The sequence below is a fragment of the Aquarana catesbeiana genome, linkage group LG01 (assembly GCF_042186555.1).
Source record: "Aquarana catesbeiana isolate 2022-GZ linkage group LG01, ASM4218655v1, whole genome shotgun sequence".
In the NCBI taxonomy this organism is placed as follows: domain Eukaryota; kingdom Metazoa; phylum Chordata; class Amphibia; order Anura; family Ranidae; genus Aquarana; species Aquarana catesbeiana.
The window spans coordinates 617,242,095-617,263,038 of record NC_133324.1 but is presented as its reverse complement, the minus strand read 5'-3'; the positions used below and the strand labels follow the sequence as shown (position 1 = coordinate 617,263,038).

The following is a 20,944-nucleotide window of genomic DNA, read 5'->3' as shown; positions in this document are numbered from 1 at the left end:
AGAAGTTTAATTTTGTAAAATGTATCAGTGTGTGTCTCTGTGTTGCAGGTATCTGCTATACAAGTGAAATGTTTCCATGAAATAATTTCAATTGGCCACAGAGTATATCGCTCCTATGAGTTGCCATGGTTCAGAACTCTGAGCTGGTAAGTAGTCTGATAAAAACTCTGTATTATGTCAAAAATGGCCACACAGCATAATTATACTACAAAAACTGAGGTTTTTCTGTAAAAAAAGAAAAATCAATCTGTCTATCTAGTCTTGAAAAAGTATTCATACCCCTGGAAAGTTTCCACTTTTTTTTTCATGTTACAACCAAAATCATAAATGTATTTTATGTGATAGACCAACACAAAGTGACACGTAAGTGTGAAGTGTAAGGAAATTGATCAATGGTTTTCAAATTATTTTACAAATATGTGAACAGTGTGGTGTGCATTTGTATTCAGCCCCCCTGAGTCAACACCTTGTAGACCCAACTTTTCCTGCAATTACAGCTGCAAGTCTTTTTGGGGAGGTCTCTACTAGCTTTGCACATCCAGAGTACCATTTTTGCCCATTCTTCTTTGCAAAATAGCTCAAGCTCTGTCAAATTGGATGGAGAGCATCTGTGAACAGCAATTTTCAAGTTTTGCCACAGATTCTCAATTGGATTTAGGTCTGGACTTTGACTGGGCCATTCTAACACATAAATATGCTTTGATCTAAACCATTCCATTGGAGCTCTAGCTGTATATTTTGGGTCGTTGTCCTACTGGAAGTTGAACCTCCGCCACAGTCTCAAGTCTTTTGCAGACTGTAACCAGTTTTCTTCTAAGATTGTCCTGCATTTGGCTCCATCCATCTTCTCATCAACTCTGACCAGCTTTCCTGTCCTTGCTGAAGAAAAGCATCCCCACAACATGATGCTGCCACCACCATATTTCACGGTGGGGATGGGGTGTTCAGGGTGATGTGCAGTGTTAATTTTCTGCCACACAGCATTTTGCTTTTAGGCCAAAAAATACAATTTTGGTCTCATCTGACCAATGCACCTTCTTCCACATGTTTGCTGTGTCTCGCACATGGTTTCTCGCAAACTGCAAACGGGACTTCTTATGGCTTTCTTTCAACAATGGCTTTCTTCTAGCCACGCTTTCATAAAGGCCCGATTTGTGGAGTACACGACTAATAGTTGTCCTGTGGACAGATTCTCCCACCTGAGCTGTGGATCTTTGCAGCTCCTTCAGAGTTACCATGGGCCTCTTGGCTGCTTCTCTGATTAATGCTCTCCTTGCCCGGCCTGTCAATTTAGGTGGATGGCCATGTCTTGGTAGGTTTTCAATTGTGCCATACTCTTTTTTTTTTTTCATTTTTGAATGCTGGGTTAAACTGTGCTCCATGAGATGTTCAAAGCTTGGGGTATATTTTTATAACCTAACCCTACTTTAAACTTCTCCACAACTTTATCCCTGACCTGTCTGGTGTGTTTCTTGGTCTTCATGATGCTGTTTGTTCACTAAGGTTCTCTAACAAACCTCTGAGGGCTTCACAGAACAGCTGTATTTATGCTGAAATTAAATTACACACAGGTGACAAAATGACAAAATGTGGAAAATTTCAAGGGGTATAAATACTTTTTCAAGGCACTGGATCTATTTATCATATGGTGCTTTGCTTTTAAATTGCAGCAGCTTTTATTCTTCAACAGATGGACCAGTAAATTTGCTTTGTGTTGTAAGCCATTGACTCTGCTTTAAAGGAATGGAATGCTTCATCCAGCAACCTTATTTCATTTCAGGATTAAAATAGGCCACAGCACAGTATGATTTATACAGAAACTTGAAACAGTTACATGAAATTCCTGTTTTTCCTCTTCTGTTTGGGTGAGACTTGGCACTGCCTTCATTTACTAGGAGGCAAAAAAGGGAAGTAATTGGATTCAGGCTGTGTTCAACTTTCTTCCGAGAGTTACCAACACAGCGTAGAACTCACCAGCATCTCATATTTCTAAACACTTAAGAGAAGTTGGGTTTTTTTTTATTTATTTTTTTATATTCATACTTGCCTATGTGGATGGAGCATCAGACCGATGCTGAAGCTGTCCCCCACTGCCTCTTCACTGAGAACCGAGCCACCGAACATCGCCGATGGCTCGGTTCTCTCCCCTCCCCGAGAAGAGAGATGCTGCCTGTCAGACACATCTCTCCTGCTCAGCTCCTCCAAGCTCATTGAAGCTCTGAGCTGTGGAGGGGCGGGGAGCAGCCATCTCAACGGCTCGCTGAGACTGCCATCAGTCAAGGCCGCTGGCGGATCCAGACTTCTGAAGTTGGGATGACGTGCTGCCTCGACTGAACTTGGTGATGTCACGGGTCACAGGAGTGCAAAACAAATTGCACTCCTGTGACCCAGAGGAAAAGCCCAGCCTTAAAAGCTCAGGCTGGATTTCTCCTTTAAAGAAAAACTCAGTTGTAATAGAAAATTAATATATTGTTTTAACACACAGTGGTAAACGTGTTTTATTACATGGCTGTGTTTTATTTTTTAACTGCAGTGATGTTAAAGTATTTGATCCTTAAGACAAATTCTTGCCTAATGTTATGATAATCATCTTTTATGACCATCTTTCATAATTTTAGAATATAATTTCTGCTTACCCCAGCTGACAGACCTCACTGGGATAATACATGCCAAAAGGTCTGCATATGGGAAACGCACCCACACCCACACCCACACGGATGTCATATTGGGACACATTGGTTGTGTCCGTGCAGCTACTCTGTCCCAATTGCCATCAACAGGACCGCTTGCACAAGGATGCACGGAATACTTGTGCATCCCTGTGTAGGTAAACAAGGCCCTGTAAAGGGTATGTTATAGTTGGCCCCATGTGAATGAGACCTAAAGGAACAGTGACATGTAAAACAAAATCGAAGCAGAGCTCACTGTATAATGCTGATAAAGCTCCTTTTTTTAATAAGTGGGATAATAAAATTTGCATTTACAAACAATGGCTTGGATCAGGGCATAAAACAAGGAGAAACCTCCTCCAGGTCACCGCAACCAATGCTACATTAACTCTCACTTGGCACCTGGCAGTAGTTCCTTGGCAGCCTGTGGATGGAAACAGGGCACTGAGGCATCCAACACACAATGGGGTTTATTTACTAAAACTGAAGAGTGCGAAATCAGGCTCACTTCTGCATGGAAACCAATCAGCTTCTAGGTTTTATTGCCAAACTTTAACTGAACCAGCTGAGGTTAGAAGCTGATTGGCTACCATGCACAGCTGCACCTGATTCTGAGTGCTCCGGCTTTAATAAATCTACCTCACTGTCTCCTGCAAAGTCACTGCCCTAAGGACTAGTAAGCATTATTGAATTTTGAATTTTAATTGCAGGGTGGCTTGTTTAAAAAAAAAAAACGCTGTTGAGATGCTTTTAATGATTTTCTTTTTTTTTTTTTTTAATATATAAAACATAACTGTATTCTTCTTCCTTCTTTTTTTTTTTTCTTTCTTTTAAGCTCTAATTGCCATTTTATTTATATGCAAGTATGAATAATTCATTGTAAGCAGTTTTGCTTCACTTGCAGGTACTTTCTCTTGTGTGTTAATTATTTTTTCTATGGCGAGACGTTGGCAGACTATTTTGCTACATCTGTACAAAGAGAAGAGGCCCTTCAGTTCCTCATTCGTTATCACCGTTTCATATCATTTGCACTTTATGTTATAGGTAAGTTTGAGATCCATGCCTCTCGCCCTCCCCTAGCAGAAAAGAGAATGTTAACTGTCTTAATTAGATGTCTAGAGAGGCTGCCAAAAAGCATGACTATATTGCAGGGCTTAATTAGGAGGCAAGGAAGCTTTGCAGACTGACTCTTTTAGAGCTTATTCACAGAATTGTACTGTATTAGTGCATGTGCATTAATGGGCGGTAACAGGCGTTGTGTTAAGGCAGACCATTCTTTTGCACTTTGATGGCAAGGTGCATTGTTGTGCCATTCACAATGAAAAATTTGGGTTTCCTTACATACACCTTTCATTTCTTTTACCTTTTAAAAAATGATCCCTCAATTATTGGTGGTCAGTGACCATTTAGACCCCCCCAAGACCCTCAATAATATATTCCATAAACATTTGGAGAAGGGGAGCTTTCTCCGTTGTGAATGGGCTGAATGTGTGTAAACACTACTATTACACATATGATGGCTGCGATTAGTTCACAGCAATCACAAGGTACAGATCCAATTTCATTGACTCTGTACATCATAACTATAATCTTGAGATGCATGAAAGTGTGGAGCCAAGCTTGATTTTTACAGGAAGTCTAACTTTCATTTATCTTCCACTGCCTATGTCTCTAGATCAGGGGTCTCCTCACATTCTAAAGAAAGTGCTAGTTTATTGCCCTTCAGTCTTTAGGGGGGCCAGACTGTGCCCAGTGGGAGTAAACAGTGTTGTCAGTGGAAGGTATTATGCCCCATCGTTGGTGTCAGTGGAAGGAATAGTGCCGCATTGTGGGTGACAGTGGCAGGAATAACGCCTCAAGGGCCGGATAAAGGCAAGCAAAGGGCCACAAGTTTGGAGACCACTGCTCTAGATCTATTAATTGTTTTAGGGTGTGTGTTTTTATTAAAAGTAAGTATGTTTATGCATGTGTGCACTGTATCCTTAGTTTTAAAATCCTAAGGTTTTTGACCACTCTACTTGAACATTCAGAACATAATACCTTAGTTATAATAAGATTTATCATTATCAGGTACTAAAAGAGGCCCCCACCTCTGACACACAGAGCACTTAAAGTGGTTCTAAAGGCAGAAGGTTTTTTACCTTTAATCAATTCTATGCATTAAGATTTAAGATACTTGCATAGACTTGCCCCATCTCGATCCAGCCTCGACTCTCCGGGGACTCTCTCTTCTCATTGGCTGGGACAGCAGTGGGCGCCATTGGCTCCCGCTGCTGTCAATCACAGCCACTGAGCCAATGAGGAGAAAGAGAGGGGGGCGAGCCGTGAATTGACACACAGAGCAGCGGCTCGGGTGCCCCCAGAGCTTGCTGTGGGAGCACTCGGTAGGAGGAAGGAGCCAGGAGCACTGCGGGGGAACCAAGAAAAGGAGGTTCGGGGCTGCTCTGTGCAAAACCTCTGCACAGAGCAGGTGAGTATGACATGTTTGTTATTTAAAAAAGCCAAGCCCTTAATATCACATGGGGGTGGGAAGGAACAGCAATTATGTGACCACTGTCACAGATATGATTATTCAGACATAGTTGCTGAAATGATTGTAGTAGCAGCTTATCTTTTAAAACGAAAGTGGTTTCTCTGTATATTCTTGCAGCAGTTTTCATTTTCACATTGTTCATTTGCAGCACTTAACGTGCACACACTTGCAGTTTGGACAGTATGAAGCACATAGTTCTCATTAAGTGTTTGTATTACAGTCAATTGATTTTTTTTGGGTTTGGCTCAAGTATGTCCTCAGTGTAGAAGTCTCATTGCTGCAATATAAAGATAAATATTGTTACTGTTCTAATTCCCACGTAACTGGCACAGGCTAAACAATTGTTAGCATATTTTACTTGTTAGACTCGGTTTACACACCTGCGACTTAGGATCCGACTTGTTAGACCAAAGTCGCAGGACATTTGAACTGCCATCTATCTGTGAGAGCTGTTCCAATTGTCACTACTGAAGTCGCTGTGCCTTCAGAACAGGTTCCTGCACTACTTTGATGCGACTTTGAAATGGCTTCAGTGCCAGAGAATGTAAAAGTAGTATCAGTCACATCAAAGTCGCACTGAAAATCTTGGAGTCGGCTAGTATGAACCGAGCCTTACACTAAAGTTTATCTAAACTCAAAAACTAAACAGACCCCTGACATCTCTCCTTTGAGACAGGGAAAGGGACTGATGACAGAGATTCCCCAGTCCCTTTCTCAGCAGCCTCAGCTGCACTGAAGATGAATGGACAGGAAACAGAGACTCCTCTCCATTCTTAAACTGAAGCATCGTAAAAGGTAGTATTCTCAGAAATACTACTGGTACCTGGAGCCACACCAGAAAGGCAGAGGCTGATTAGGTAAGTAAACAAGTGGCTTAGGAGCTGGTGTAGAAAGGAGGTGTTTGGGTTCCTGGAGAACTGGGGCAACTTCTCAGTCTGTTACTAGCTCTATAGAAGGGACGGACTGCACCTAAATGGGGAAGGTGCAGATCTGCTGGGAGTGAAGATGGACGAAAAGTTAGAGGTGCTTTTAAATTAGGCAACAGGGGGGAGGGTCCAGAGGTAGAGATAGTCAGTCAGTGCGGAACATATTCTAGAGGGTAGTATTGGGACATTAGTGATAGGTTGACTAAAGCACCTCAACCCGAGGTAAGTATAGTAAAAAGTCATATTTGCAACTCCAGAGCACCCAATAATTAGATGGTATGCAACTGGTCTAATCTACGTGGCATGTCCACCAATGCCAGGAGTCTGGTGGACAGGATGGGAGAACTGGAACTACTGTTGTACGAGGAGAATTTAGATTTTGTAGGAATTACACAGACTTGGTTTCACAGCTCTCACGATTGTCTGACAACAATTAAAGGGTATTCCCTATATCGCAGGGATAGAGAGGGTAAAAAAGGGGAAGGGGTATACCTACCTGTATATCAAAAATGATGTACAAGTGAACAGATGTCATCACTAAGGGAGCAAGGGAGGGGTGGAATCCTTATGGGTAGAGCTACAAAGGGAGGAAACTAAGGGGAAAGTAATACTGGGAGTATGCCATAGGCCCCCTAACCAGAGGGAGAATATGGAAAACATTAGGAAACATAAGGGGAATACAAAGACACTGAATTTCAAAAGAGCCAACTTCCCTAAACTACGATCCTTGCTAGTAGATAATAATTGGGTTAAAATCTTAGGAACAAAGAACACAGAGGAAAAATGGGTATGCTTTCAAGAGAATATTAAATAAGGGCATTATCCAGTGCATCCCAATGGGAAATACATTGAAAAGAGCTAATAAAAGTCCTAGGTGGTTTAACTGCAATGTTAAAATGCATATAAAAGCAAAGGAGAAGGCATTCAAAAAATACAAGGCTGAGGGATCATCATCAGCATTCAAACTGTATAAAGAATGCAACAAGAAATGTAAGGGTGTGTCACGGAACGTCCCACACTCCGCTTGAGTGCTTCCGTCATATATCACTTCCTCCCAGTCTGTATACAGATATCCCAACCTCTCTGAGCACAAACAAGGCGACACTTGCTTGTTGCTACCAAGAACTCACTTTATTCAGAACCAGAATACAGTCTTATATACACAGGAGAAGATTACTCTAACAATACAAATGTAACCTAATTAACATGAGCTAATTATCTAATCCTTTATACAGCCTAGGTGACTGAGACATGACCTTTCGCCCAGACTTGTGGTCACCGATCTTCATACAGTTAATTAACACAATAGCAGTCGTCCCGTCTCCTACATTGTATAGAGGACAATGTCATTAGCTCATTCAATTAACATAAACACAGGTTGATGACACCAGCATCTCCTCACAGGATGTGTCCCAGCAGAATGAATCCATTGAAAATCCAGGGCCCATAATCAAAAGGCAACAGGCTTGCATACAGTCCTCTCCAACAGCCTCTGTCCCGGCTAGGTCTGTGACAGGGTGCAGTCAGGGTGGCTAAGATAGAACACGAAATTCACATAGCGGAGGAGAGTAAAAAAAATCCAGAGAAATTCTTTAAGTACATAAATGGTAAGAAAGGGAGGTCATATCATATCATATTGGCCCCATAAAGAATGATGAAGGGAATCTGGTTACTAAGGATGGAGAGATGGCGAAAGTATTTAATTTATTCTTCTCCACAGTCTTCACGAGGAAATAGGGGGGCTTCAGTAACCAAAACTGCAATGTTTATCCTCATGACATGTCACAGGAAGCACCCTCATGGCTATCGGAGGATAGAATTAGAAATAGACTTGAAAAACTTAACATCAATAAGTCACGGGACCAGATGGCTTGCATCCGAAGGTCCCTAAGGAACTCGGTCAAGTAATTGCCAGACCATTGTTCCTAATTTTTATGTACAGTCTACTGACTGGAATGGTACCAGCTGATTGGAGAAAAGCTAATGTAGCACCAATATTTAAAAAAGGGCCAAGATATATCCCTGGGAATTACAGACCAGTTAGCCTTACTTCAATTGTATGAAAACTCTTGGAGGGGATGATAAGGGACTATATACAAGATTTTAGTAATGACAACGATATCATTAGCAGTAATCAGCATGGATTCATGAAGAATCGTTCTTGCCAAACCAATCTTTTTATCTTCTATGATGAGGTGAACTGCCATCTAGATAAAGGAAGGCCCATAGATGTGGTGTATCTGGATTTTGCAAAAGCATTTAACACAGTTCCCCAAAAACGTTTACTGTACAAAGTAAGGTCAGTTGGCATGGACCATAGGGTGAGTACATGGATTGAAAACTGGCTACAGGGGCGAGTTCAGAGGGTAGTGATAAATGGGGAGAACTCGTAATGGTCCGGGGTGAAAAGTGGGGTCCCCCAGGGTTCTGTCCTGGGACCAATCCTATTTAATTTATTCATAAACGACCTGTAGGATGGGATAAACAACCCAATCTCTGTATTTGCGGACGATACTAAGCTAAGCAGGGCAATAACTTCTCCGCAGGATGTGGAAACCTTGTAAGAAGATCTGAACAAATTAATGGGATGGGCAACTACATGGCAAATGACGTTTAATGTAGAAAAATGTAAAATAATGCATTTGGGTGGCAAAAATATGAATGCAATCTACTCACTACGGGGAGAACCTCTGGGGGAATCTAGGATGGAAAAAGGCCTGGGGGTCCTAGCAGATGACAAGCTCAGCAATTGTATGCAATGCCAAGCTGCTGCATGCAAAGCAAGCAGAATATTGGCATGCATTAAAAAGGGGATTAACTCCAGAGATAAAACAATTCTCCCACTTTACAAGACTCTGGTCCGGCCGCACCTGGAGTATGCTGTCCAGTTCTGAGCACCAGTCCTCAGGAAGGATGTGCTGGAACTGGAGAGAGTCCAGAGAAGGGCAACAAAACTAATAAAGGGACTGGAGGACCTTAGTTATGAGGAAAGGTTACGAGCACTGAACTTGTTCACTCTGGAGAAGAGACGCTTGAGAGGGGATATGATTTCAATGTACAAATACTGTACTGGTATCCCCGCAATAGGGAAAAAACTTTTCCACAAAAGGGTATTTAATAAGAACACACGGCCATTCACTAAAATTAGAAAAAAAGGTTTAACCCTAAACTGCATAAAGGGTTCTTTACTGTAAGAGCAGTTAGGGTGTGGAATTTTCTTCCACAGGCAGTGGTTTTAGCAGGGAGCATCGATAATTTCAAAAAACGATTTAGATAAGCACCTGAACGACCACAACATACAGAGATATACAATGTACTACTGACATAAAATCACACACATAGGTTGGACTTGTGTCTATTTTCATCCTCGCCTACTATGTAATTATGTAAACACAGTTTACGATGCTCAGTTATGAATGGACAGAGTCAGTGATCATTGACTCTGTGCATTCGGAAAAGGAAGGAGCCGATAAATTAAAGATTTACCGTCTCCTTCCTCCGCTCTTCATCCTGGCAGATCCAGGACGGGGGGTAGCCGGGGAGCACACGGAACAATTGGGGATGATCGTGGGGGGGCAGTTACAAGCACCGATCTCTCTGACAGCCGCGGGAGGGAGAAGAGGAGAAGCATCTGTCAAAAAAGCTATACAGGGGTATCAGCGCTTGTAACTGCCCCCACCGCTGCACCGATCATCTGTGAGGTTGCCCGGCCCCCCTGCTACACTGAGGACGCCGGGTGTACTGGCCTCCTGCCAGATATCGGGTCAAGCACAAGTACTCGTGCAAATGCTTGGTATCGGTATCGGTGCATCCCTAATCGAAAAAACCTCCCCCAGTATATCTTATACCTTCTCATTTTTGTAACATTTTACATCTTTTATGTAAAATCAAGAACCCAATATAGCTGAGCTGCTGCAGAGAAATCGGCTGCACTGATGTTATATATATTTGTTTGTATGACAGAAAACTAGGTCTAATGTCTCCTTGGCCATGTAAGAAGGGAGTGTATACACTATATTTTCAAAAGTATTGGGACGCCTGCCTATACACCCACATGAACTTTAATGGCACTCCAGTCTTAGTCTGTAGGGTTCAATATTGAGTTGGCCCACCCTTTGCAGCTATACCAGCTTCAACTCTTCTGGGAAGGCTGTCCACAAGGTTTAGGAGTGTGTCTATGGGAATGTTTTGACCATTCTTCCAGAAGCGCATTTGTGAGGTCAGGCACTGATGTGGAAGAGAAGGCCTGGCTCACAGTCTCTGCTCAGATTCATCCCAAAGGTGTTCTATTGGGATGAGGTCAGGACTCTGTGCAGGCCAGTCAATTTTCTCCATTCCAAACTCACTCATCCATGTCTTTATGGAACTTGTTTTGTTCACTGGTGTGCAGTCATGTTGGAACAAGAAGGGGCCATCCCCAAACTGTTCCCACAAAGTTGGGAGCATGAAGTTGTCTATAATGTCTTGGTATGCTGACACCTTAAGAGTTTCCTTCAATGGAACTAAGGGGCAAGCCCAACCCCTAAAAAAAACAAAAAACAAATCAACCGCACACCATAATCCCCCTTCCACCAAATGATTTAGACCAGTGCACAAAGCAAGGTCCATAAAGACACGGATGAGCGAGTTTGGGGTGGAGTAACTTGACTGGCCTGCACAGAGTCCTGACCTCAACCCAATAGAACACCTTTGGGATGAATTGGAACGGAGACTGCAAGCCAGGCCTTCTCGTCCACATCAGTGCCTGACCTCACAAATGTGCTTCTGGAAGAATGGTCAAACATTCCCATAGACACACTTCTAAACCTTGTGAACAGCCTTCCCAGAAGCGTTGAAGCTGGTATAGCTGCAAAAGGTGGGCCAACTCAATATTGAACCCTACAGACTAAGACTGGGATGAAATTAAAGTTTATGTGCGTGTAAAGGCAGGCGTCACAATGCTTTTGGTAATATAGTGTACTTGGGCATTTTCTGTGGGGTTGATTTGATAAAGGCAATTTGCAATCTGCAAGTGCAGTTGCTCCAGACCTTAATAAATAAGGTGAAGCTCACTTTGAAAAAGAATACCCAATCTCGTGCAAGGAAAATTTAAAAAACAGCATTTATGATACATATGATTATATTATGATTGGATGATGGAAGTCAGCAAAACCTCTGCTCATTTACTAAACTCTGTAGCAAGTGCTCCTGCAGAGTGCAACTGCACTTTGCAAAGTGCACAGTCTATTTGCCTTTAGTAAACCAACCCCTTTGCGTGTGTGCATGTGTGTGTGTGTGTGTGTGTGTGTGTTCCTTAGCCATTGGGTCTACTGTACAGCAAATTGAGTTCAATATTTGCTGCCTGTAGGGTTTGTAAAATCCTGTAGCTGTATAGTGGCATTTAGAAACAGTACACAATACAAGGCAAGAGAAGACATTTCCTGCAAATTTAACTTAGGGTTAGAGGGAGGCCAAAGCATGCATATATGCTGGAATTTAAATTCACAAATAATTACACAAAAAGCAATGTCACTTTAAAATTAAATGGTATTGTTAGCCAGTATAAAGTGCACGCACCTCTACCGAAAGCAGATTTCATTGCCCCCACTATGCCTGGGCTGTTCTGATTGGACAAGGCACCACTATTTCCTATGTTAAAGGCCCTCACCCCATACTCACACACATTCCTATTGGCCTATCACTGTATTGGGCTGCCTTACTGGCAGGAGGAGGGGTGGACATGCTCTAACACTACCAGCAGGTAGAGGAGCTTTGCCTATGAGAGTGGTCGAACATTTGGATGCAAAGGCTCATTCACTCATTAATGTTTTCTGCAATCCTTAGACAAAATGTTTTCTTTTGTGACTAGTGTTAGTTTAAAAAAATTGTATTACTATAGATAAAATGTATAGTTCTAATCCTATAATTTGTCTATTTTGAAATGGCTTCAAAATTATGATTCTGGTACAAAGCATTGTAATTATTACAAATGAAACCATGTCTTTTTTTTTCAATTGTGTGTTTTCTTTAATGACAAAAAAAAAAAAAAAAAATAACCAGCAAAACAAATAGAAAGGAAAATAATTTTTAATAGTAATGGTTAATCAAATTGAAATTTAAAAAATCAGCATGAAAATAATAGTTGACAAGAGAAGGAGGAGTTAATTAGGGTAAGTAGAGTAAACTAAGGGTTAATAAGGAGTTAGACATATTATTATTTAAAAAATAAAAGATTCTTATTTTTATTTTATTTTTTGCTATTCAGGTTTTAACTGGAATCATCTGCAGATATAAGCTCACCCTTTTGATCTGCAGATGAATGTAATCGAGTAGCTACAATAGTAGCAATCTTACTCTGTATCTCCCTTTTTCCTGTCTGAACAAGAAAAAGGGAGATACAGAGTATGAACACTGGGCTGTGGAGGTGGCTAACTTAGAGGCTGGGCCAGTTGCCGGGCCAGGCCTGTGGGCAGATCCTGACCATATGGTCGCGATCAGTGGTGACTGGTGCTCCATTTTTGGGAGGAGGGGGCAGCAAACAAACCCCACATTGACCCCCCCTTCTCGCCATCCCCCCTCCTCGCCATCCCCCGCACTTACCCCATCCAGGTCCCAGGCGGCTTCCCTGGCTTCTCCTCTCAGCCAATCCAGTCACTTCTCTTCCCGGCCAATCCGGTCTCAGGAACCGCTTCCTTGGCTGGGAAGAGAAGCAGGAAGACAATAGCAAATGTTGATTCAAACCTTTTTAAAGCCAATTAGAGCCTCCGGCTCTAATCACGTGCTGCGCAAAAACAAAAAACAAAACATAGAACTCTATGCGTCCGGCGCCCTATGTGGAGATTTGGGGCTGGGCGCATAGAGGTTAGGGGAGCGGCGCCCCTAATGGACAGGCTGCTGCTGATCGCAATCTTTCCCGAGCCTGGACCAGTTTTGTGACATCAGCGGACAGCGTGCTTCAGTCTGAAAATGGGTCGCAGGAGTGCAAAACAATCTACACTTACAGTATCTCACAAAAGTGAGTACACCCCTCACATTTTTGAAAATATTAGTAGTGAGTGTACAGCTTGTATAAAAGTGTAAATTTGCTGTCCCCTCAAAATAACTCAACACACAGCCATTAATGTCTAAACCGCAGGCAACAAAAGTGAGTACACCCCTAAGAAAAAATGTCCAAATTGGGCCCAATTACCCTTTTTCACTGTCCGGTGTCATGTGACTCGTTATTGTTACAAGGTCTCAGGTGTGAATGGGGAGCAGGTGTGTTAAATTTGGTGTTATTGCTCTCATACTGGTCACTGGAAGTTCAACATGGCACCTCATGGCAAAGAACTCTCTGAGGACCTGAAAAAAAGAATTGTTGCTCTACATAAAGATGGCCTAGGCTAGAAGCAGATTGCCAAGACCCTGAAACTGAGCTGCAGCACCATGGCCAAGACCATACAGCGGTTTAATAGGACTCAGAACATGCCTTGCCATGGTCAACTAAAGAGGTTGAGTGCACGTGCTCAGCGTCATATCCAGAGGTTGTCTTTGAGAAATAGACATGAGTGCTGCCAGCATTGCTGCAGAGGTTGAAGGGGTGGGGGGGTCAGCCTGTCAGTGCTCAGACCATACGCCGCACACTGCATCAAATTGGTCTGCATAACTGTCATCCCAGAAGGAAGCCTCTTCTAAAGATGATGTACAAGAAAGCCTGCAAACGGTTTGCTGAAGACAAGCAGACTAAGGACATGGATTACTGGAACCATGTCCTGTGGTCTGATGAAACCAAGATATAGGTATTTGGTTCAGATGGTGTCAAGCGTGTGTGGCGGCAACCAGGTGAGGAGTACAAAGACAAGTGTGTCTTGCCTACAGTCAAGCATGGTGGTAGGAGTGTCATGGTCTGGGACTGCATAAGTGCTGCCGGCACTTGAGAGCTACAGTTTATTGAGGGAACCATGAATGCCAACATGTGCTGTGACATACTGAAGCAGAGTATGATCCCCTCCTTCCGGAGACTGGGCCGCAGGGCAGTATTCCAACATAACGACCCCAAACACACCTCCAAGACGACCACTGCCTTGCTAAAGAAGCTGAGGGTAAAAGTGATGGACTGGCCAAGCATGTCTCTGTGTCTCTAGACACAAACCCTATTGAGCATTTGTGGGAAATCATCAAACGGAAGGTGGAGGAGCGGCTCCGTGATGTCGTCATGGAGGAGTGGAAGAGGACTCCAGTGGAACCTGTGAAGCTCTGGTGAACTCCATACCCAAGAGGGTTAAGGCAATGCTGGATATAAAGGCGGCCACACAAAATATTGACACTTTGGGCCCAATTTGGACATTTTCACTTAGGGGTGTACTCGCTTTTGTTGCCAGCGGTTTAGACATTAATGGCTGTGTGTTGACTTTTTTTGAGGGGACAGCAAATTTACACTGTTATACAAACTGTACACTCACTACTTTACATTGTAGCAAAGTGTCATTTCTTCAGTGTTGTCACATGAAAAGATATAATAAAATATTTTAAAAAATGTGAGGAGTGTACTTACTTTTGTGAGATACTGTATGTGATCCACATGAGAAGTACAACAGAACAAGCTTTGGCTGTACTTCTTCTTTTAATAAGCACTGTGTCAGATGGCTTTTTGTTGCCAGCGACAGCTACTAAAGCCAAAAGCAAACATCTATTTTATTGCAGCTTACCAGTTCTTGTGATGTGATGGCTGCATTATTTTTATTTTTTCCCCCTTATTTTCACCTCGTGTTCTGGACAGTAAGTCTGTTGTTTTTTCAAAAGAACATCTCACTTGCAGATGTAGCAGTTTAGAGGGGATGAGACAAACCATTTACCATTGACAGAGGTGCTTACAATGGGCAACTTTTATTCATTTGTGTAAAACCTTTATCCTAAAAGAACAAAAAACTGTTGCTGTAATTGGTTATAAAGTGTGAGCTGGAGTTTGGCTTTAGTTTTTAAGTGTATTTAAATCTGCTACTACACCTATCACCCCCTTCCCTCAGACCGCAAATGCTTTTGTCCAAAGCTGCCCCCTGTGCTCCTTCATCCAAAGTGGGGGCACTCCAATACAGGAGGTGTGTTACTGGCCAGATCACAAGGTGAAAACAGAGCCAGGAATAGCTGGCAAATGGGGGGGGGGGGATGGGGGGCGTGGCACCCCGGGCACAAGGACTGGATGTACTACACACATCCTGTGTACATTAAAGAAACATTTTTTTTTTCTTTTTTTTTTTCTTTTTTTACAATAAACCCCCTCTAAAGTCTTATTTACCAGGTGGATTGCAGCCAAATAGTTTTAGTTTAGAATAAAGTAGAGAAGGGTTATGCCCCAAACACACAAGCGGAATTTCCGTCAGAAAAATCTTGGATGGTTTTTCCGACAGAATTCCGCTCAAGTTTGCCTTGCATACACACGGTCAAACGAAAGTTCGCTGAACTTTCGAACGCTAAGAACTCGGTGTCGTACAACACTACGACAAGCTGAGAAAAAATGAAGTTCAATGCTTCCGAGCATGCGTCGAATTGTTTCCGAGCATGCGTAGGAATTTTGCGCTTCGGAATTGCTACAGACGATTGGAATTTCCGATTGGAACTTTTTCCGACCGAAAAATTGCGAACATGCTCTCAATCTTTTGCTGGCTGGAATTCCGCCAGCAAAAGTCTGATGGAGCATACACACGGTCGCATTTTCCGACCAAGAGCTCTCATCGGTCTTTTGCTGGCCGAATTTCCGATCGTGTGTACGGGGCATTGGAGTCTGTCAGGTTTTCGCTGATGTCTGTGTTACCATTTAGAGCAGGGGTGTTCAACTCAATTTCATTGTGGGCCGCATCAGCATGTCCAGAGCACCCCACTCCCCTTACATCTGATGTCAAGAGCCCACCCCCCCACCATCAGAAGTCAAGAGCCTCCCACCCTCTCTTGCATCACAGTACACCTTCTTACCTTGTGCTGCTGCCAGGAAGAAGCTGGAAGCAGAGCTGCAAAGCAGAAAGTAGAGGGTCTGGAGGAGGGCTGGAGTCAGCAGCTGCAGTCTTCTGAATGCTGAGACCGGGGGAGGCGGAAATGAAGAAGGGGTACTGCAGCTGCACAGGATCTGTAGGAGTTCTGTCCTTCACTCCAACTGCTGAGATGGGGGCAGAGACGAGCCTCTCCACCTCTGCACAGAGAAGCGCAGGATCTGGTGGAGGAGTTCTGTTGTCCTCTATGCTGCCAACTGCTGAGACCAGGTGGGGATGGAGAAGAGAGGGGTGCCACAGCCACATGAAATTGCCTGTAGGCCTTGCATTTGACACATGATTTAGAGAGTCACGTTTACTCTCTGTCAGCCTGTGAAAGAAAAGTGAAATTTTAACTTTTACAGTTATCACTAGAGGAGATGTAAAGAGGATAGTTCCATGTGGCAGTCCGATCATTCAGGTATTCTGATCAGTGGTAGATGCCCCCAACCCTAGCAGTATTACCACCTAGAGGAGTCTGAATTTAGGCTGGAAGCCCCATTAAACCTTCACTTTGTGCAGTCTCCCATGTTATTCATAACTTTTTGATATGCCTATGTACATGTTTTTCTATTCTTTATTATCTGGAGTTTGGTGCCAGTGGCATTCTCAGTTGCATGCAATGTTTAATCCCTTTGTCTTTTTAATTTGAGTGTTCCACTTACTATGTGTTAACTCTCAATGAGCACACAAAGTTGTTAAGCCTAATTTGCATGTTTTTGTTTTTCTGTCATACAGGTTTCTGCATGTTTGTGTTGAGTTTAGTGAAGAAGCAGTACCGTCTTCAGTTTTACATGGTGTGTATTAATCCTCCTCTTAATATATTTCCATATACATACAGTACAATTACAGCAGTGATTCCCTGATGCTGTAAACCTATCACAAACCTGGACAATTCCAGCTGAGCATAAAATGTAGAAGCAGAGGGTATCTCCAACTGTCACATGGACAGTGGACTTTGTTGCTCCTACTGTATATATAGTGTTCCCCATTGGTGATGCCTACTAAATTTCTGGGGGTTTTTTTTCATTGAAACACTGTGCCGCAATGACTTCCATGGTTATGTTTGGCAAATACATAATGGAGCAATAAAATTGTCACACCGAAAAGCAAAGAATCGCTGCAGTGGCAATGTGAACAGATCTTAGCAGCCACCATGTCCTCTTGTAGGTAAGCAGTTGGGGGCTTTAAAAACAGGGTTTATTACCACCACCCCAATGCCCCATATGAGAATTAGGCCTTAGTGAGAACTGTATGTCAAAATGAGCAGCATATCTAGAGTTCTGGGTGGCTGAAGTGATACACAAGTCTCAACTCAATTCACAAGGTTTTACACAAGAATAACAGCCTTTAGTTAACTAAAAATTTGGCAAGGTGGCTGTCGTGGCTGTCGTTTTCATATCTCATTGGTTAAAAATGACATTCATCTTTTTGAAAGTAAGGATCTTTATCCTAGTGTTTTAAGGCTAGTGAATGAAACCTTATATCGGCAAACGTTAATATTGTCCTTACTCCAACTGGTCCTATTGATTACCCTAGTAAATGGCTGCCTCGCAGACCAATAGGGGGGTTTAGAAGGTGGATGGGACAGTGCCAGGCTCAAACTTGAATTGGCCAAACTCTTGATAGTTTTACTTTAACCTGTACCAATGCCTACAACTACAACACTGTAATCCTAACATGTATGCATGCTGTTACAGTATATACCCATGGATGAAGTACATTTCCTAGAAATTGCTACAGGCTAATGTTAGGAACACTGATATGTCTATATTGTATTACATAAAGGTCCTGATATATAAAATGTGCCAGGAATTAAAGACCCTGTGCTGATAATAGCCGCCAGTATGAATATACCAGTCAATGTTCTATGAAAAGTTTGTAAAACAAAGGAATCTGATACAATGGCATCTACTCTTTCAATTATGACGTACATTTAATTTTAGAAACCGCCATTGAGAGGCACAACGGACACTCATTAACCCTAATCGAAGAGCAGTACCCACTAATATATTATTTTATATATATATATATATATATATATATATATATATATATATATATATATATATATATATTAGCTAGTTATTTCTGAGGAATACTTGAACTGCAGTTTATGGGCACAACCACACCAAATAAGATAAAAAATACAAATGGGATGTCTGGATTTTCCAGCACTCTTTATACAAATAAAGGAATTGCAAAAAAATATACAAAAAGGATAAAATACAAATGGGTTTTGGTGGGGGACCCCTTACAGAGAGAACATTATAGAATTTTTCGAATCAAGCCATACCTTTTGGCCTGTCTGTAACTGTGCCTTTTTTGGAGGTCCCCCTTATTGGCTCTACAAAGTTGTTTGAGGATGGTTTAGTCACTTATTTTCCTTCTTCCATTTCTGTATAATTTATTTGTGGCTTTTAGGGGACAAGCTGCGTCGGGTTGTCAGGTGCTTTGGAATATTTGGAATTTAATGGATTTATTACGAGGGCCACTTCCCACATCTACCTTTTTAGATGAATTACACTTATCTGATATTTGACATTATTTGAACCCTGGCCCTTTGTTTATAGTTTCCCATGTGGCACGTTGTACCTGGGTAATTGCCTCTGGCCGATGTTACTGTAGCATTTCTGTGTTAGCACCCCTTGCTCCTGAAGAAGTGGAATACGTGAAACATGTTGAGCTTTTTATTAAGGGGTGGTGGAGCCCTCTACCAGTTTGGACTCCTAGTCTATAACTCAATTGTGAATATTGCTCTACAGGGTATTTATACTCCTCTATTTGGACCACCACCCTAAGGCAGGCCATACATGGCGCAAATTTCTTTCCTGCACCACAGGTTGCAGGAAAGAAATTTGCACGATTCCCCCATCAACACAGACCGTGTTGTTTTGGGAATCCCTCCTGCCGGGCCATTGTCTTCTCCCGGCCTAGGAGAAGATAGTGATTATCGCAAGAAGTTCCGCCAGACTGGTTGTACCCAAGTTGATTGATCAACTTGGTACATTCAGCCTGCCCATTAACAGTTGAAATCTCAGCCGGTTCCTGCTGAACTCCGGGTGAGATTCGAACCGTGTATGGCCGGCCTTGCTGACATATGGTGCAGAATGTTACTTTTAACTTGAATGCAGTTAAGTTTTATTGTGCATCAGTAAAGCTTTGTATTTTATCTTATTTGTTATGGTTGTGCCCATAAAGTCCATGAACTGCAGTTCAAGTATTCCTCAGCTATATACTGTAGCCATGTGTAGCTGTATTGATAACAACATAGTTCGTAATCATGGTATCAAACAGAGGATCTTTCAGTAACTTTACAAACCCATACAAATACATTCCTGACGTGTTATGAAGCAAACGTCTACACAGTAATGTTCCATCCTGTATCCTTAAAAAAAAAAAAACCTTCCTTTAGCTCCAGTCCAGTGATTTTTGCCTTGGCTGAGAGGATGTAATTAGTCTGCTGCAGGCAAGAAGATATATTTCTTTCTCTCCTCCAGTGATCAGATTGCAACATTGTGATTTTAAGAAATTCACAAGGAGAGGCTGCAGCAGGGGCTGACCTTGAAAACGGCCAAGAACTGCACAAGCACCAGGATTTACATAATTGTGTCCTCTCTGAGCCAGCATCCCAGTCTAGAAAGTAGATGCTCACCCTCAATAGTGTCCTTATTTTGCAGAGAAAATGAGGGGGAAAGTGATCTCTTAGAGAGGAAATAAATGCCTAATAAATAAATAAAATAGGCTTTCACGTACACATTACTTAGCATGAATACACTGAACAATGAATGTATCTGTTGCTAGGGCCACTTCAGCATCCACCAGGTATATTTTTTATGCCAGACTCAATAGTCATGTTCTATGAATGCTATTTATTTCTTATCTCTAACTGGCCCATATCACATGATACAGATGCATAGTGAAACTCCCGTCTCCTTTATTCTTGTGACAGTATCACAGCCAAGCCCCTCCTCCACATTCATGCATTCTTTGGCTATCTATTCAGTAGTCTCATGGCATCATCTCTACGGATCAACATGTCCTGTACTTTTCCTAATCTAGTATTATCGAATATGCACCATTTTATGTTATAGATCTCTGTTATAATGCTTTATCCTTAGGTCATATACAGTAACGGTTTCTGTGTGTTGCGTGAACTGTGGGGTTCAATAAGTAACTGAAATTTATTAGCATGTTGTTTGATTTTGTGTCAGATTAGATCAGCATGATGTCTGCTGACAATGTTCAGCCTATCAAAGTTAAGTGCAATGCTGTACAGATATGTCAAATGCTCCATAGATTATAAAAAAAAAAAATCTCATTTCTACTACACAATATAAGGACTCAGGCACACAGGCATACAGTATGCTGCACACAGTAGTACCGCATGCTGTAGGCCCCATCACACAGCTCTGTTTTGGTCCGTGGTCTTTAGCTGTGTAACCCAACAAGAAAATTCGGATTCCACAGCCTGATTTGGACCGTGTTTTTATGCTGTACAAATGTAAGCATTACTGCAAATGCTTACATGCATACAGTTTAATAGTCCAATAACCAAATTAGTGCAGCGCTCCTGGTCAAAGTTAGCAAAAACTCACACAAAATTAAAATGTATCAATAACTATCATAATAATAGTGCATTAAATATCACAATCACACGGATCTGTGATCAAATAATATAATCAAAACTATAGAGACCTAAATAGTGCAACAAAGATAAAAGTTCCAAAAGATCATAAAAGTTAAAAAAAAACTGTAATCCAATCTCATCTCAAGTGTAATGCTTGTGATCTGCTTCCTACATGCGTACACCCTGTGCACTGCTTCACCCTTGTG

At 42.1% G+C, this 20,944-nt stretch overlaps 1 protein-coding gene across 1 annotated transcript in view; it reads left to right on the top strand.

Moving 5' to 3' along the window:
• Nucleotides 1–20,944, top strand: part of CDS1 (CDP-diacylglycerol synthase 1) — a 130,784-nt gene that overhangs the window by 61,368 nt on the left and 48,472 nt on the right. Inside the window, exons 4-6 of the mRNA XM_073600220.1 lie at nucleotides 49–146; nucleotides 3,574–3,713; nucleotides 16,847–16,905. Coding sequence (XP_073456321.1) covers nucleotides 49–146; nucleotides 3,574–3,713; nucleotides 16,847–16,905 — 297 coding nt within the window. The remainder of the gene's footprint in view (nucleotides 1–48; nucleotides 147–3,573; nucleotides 3,714–16,846; nucleotides 16,906–20,944) is intronic.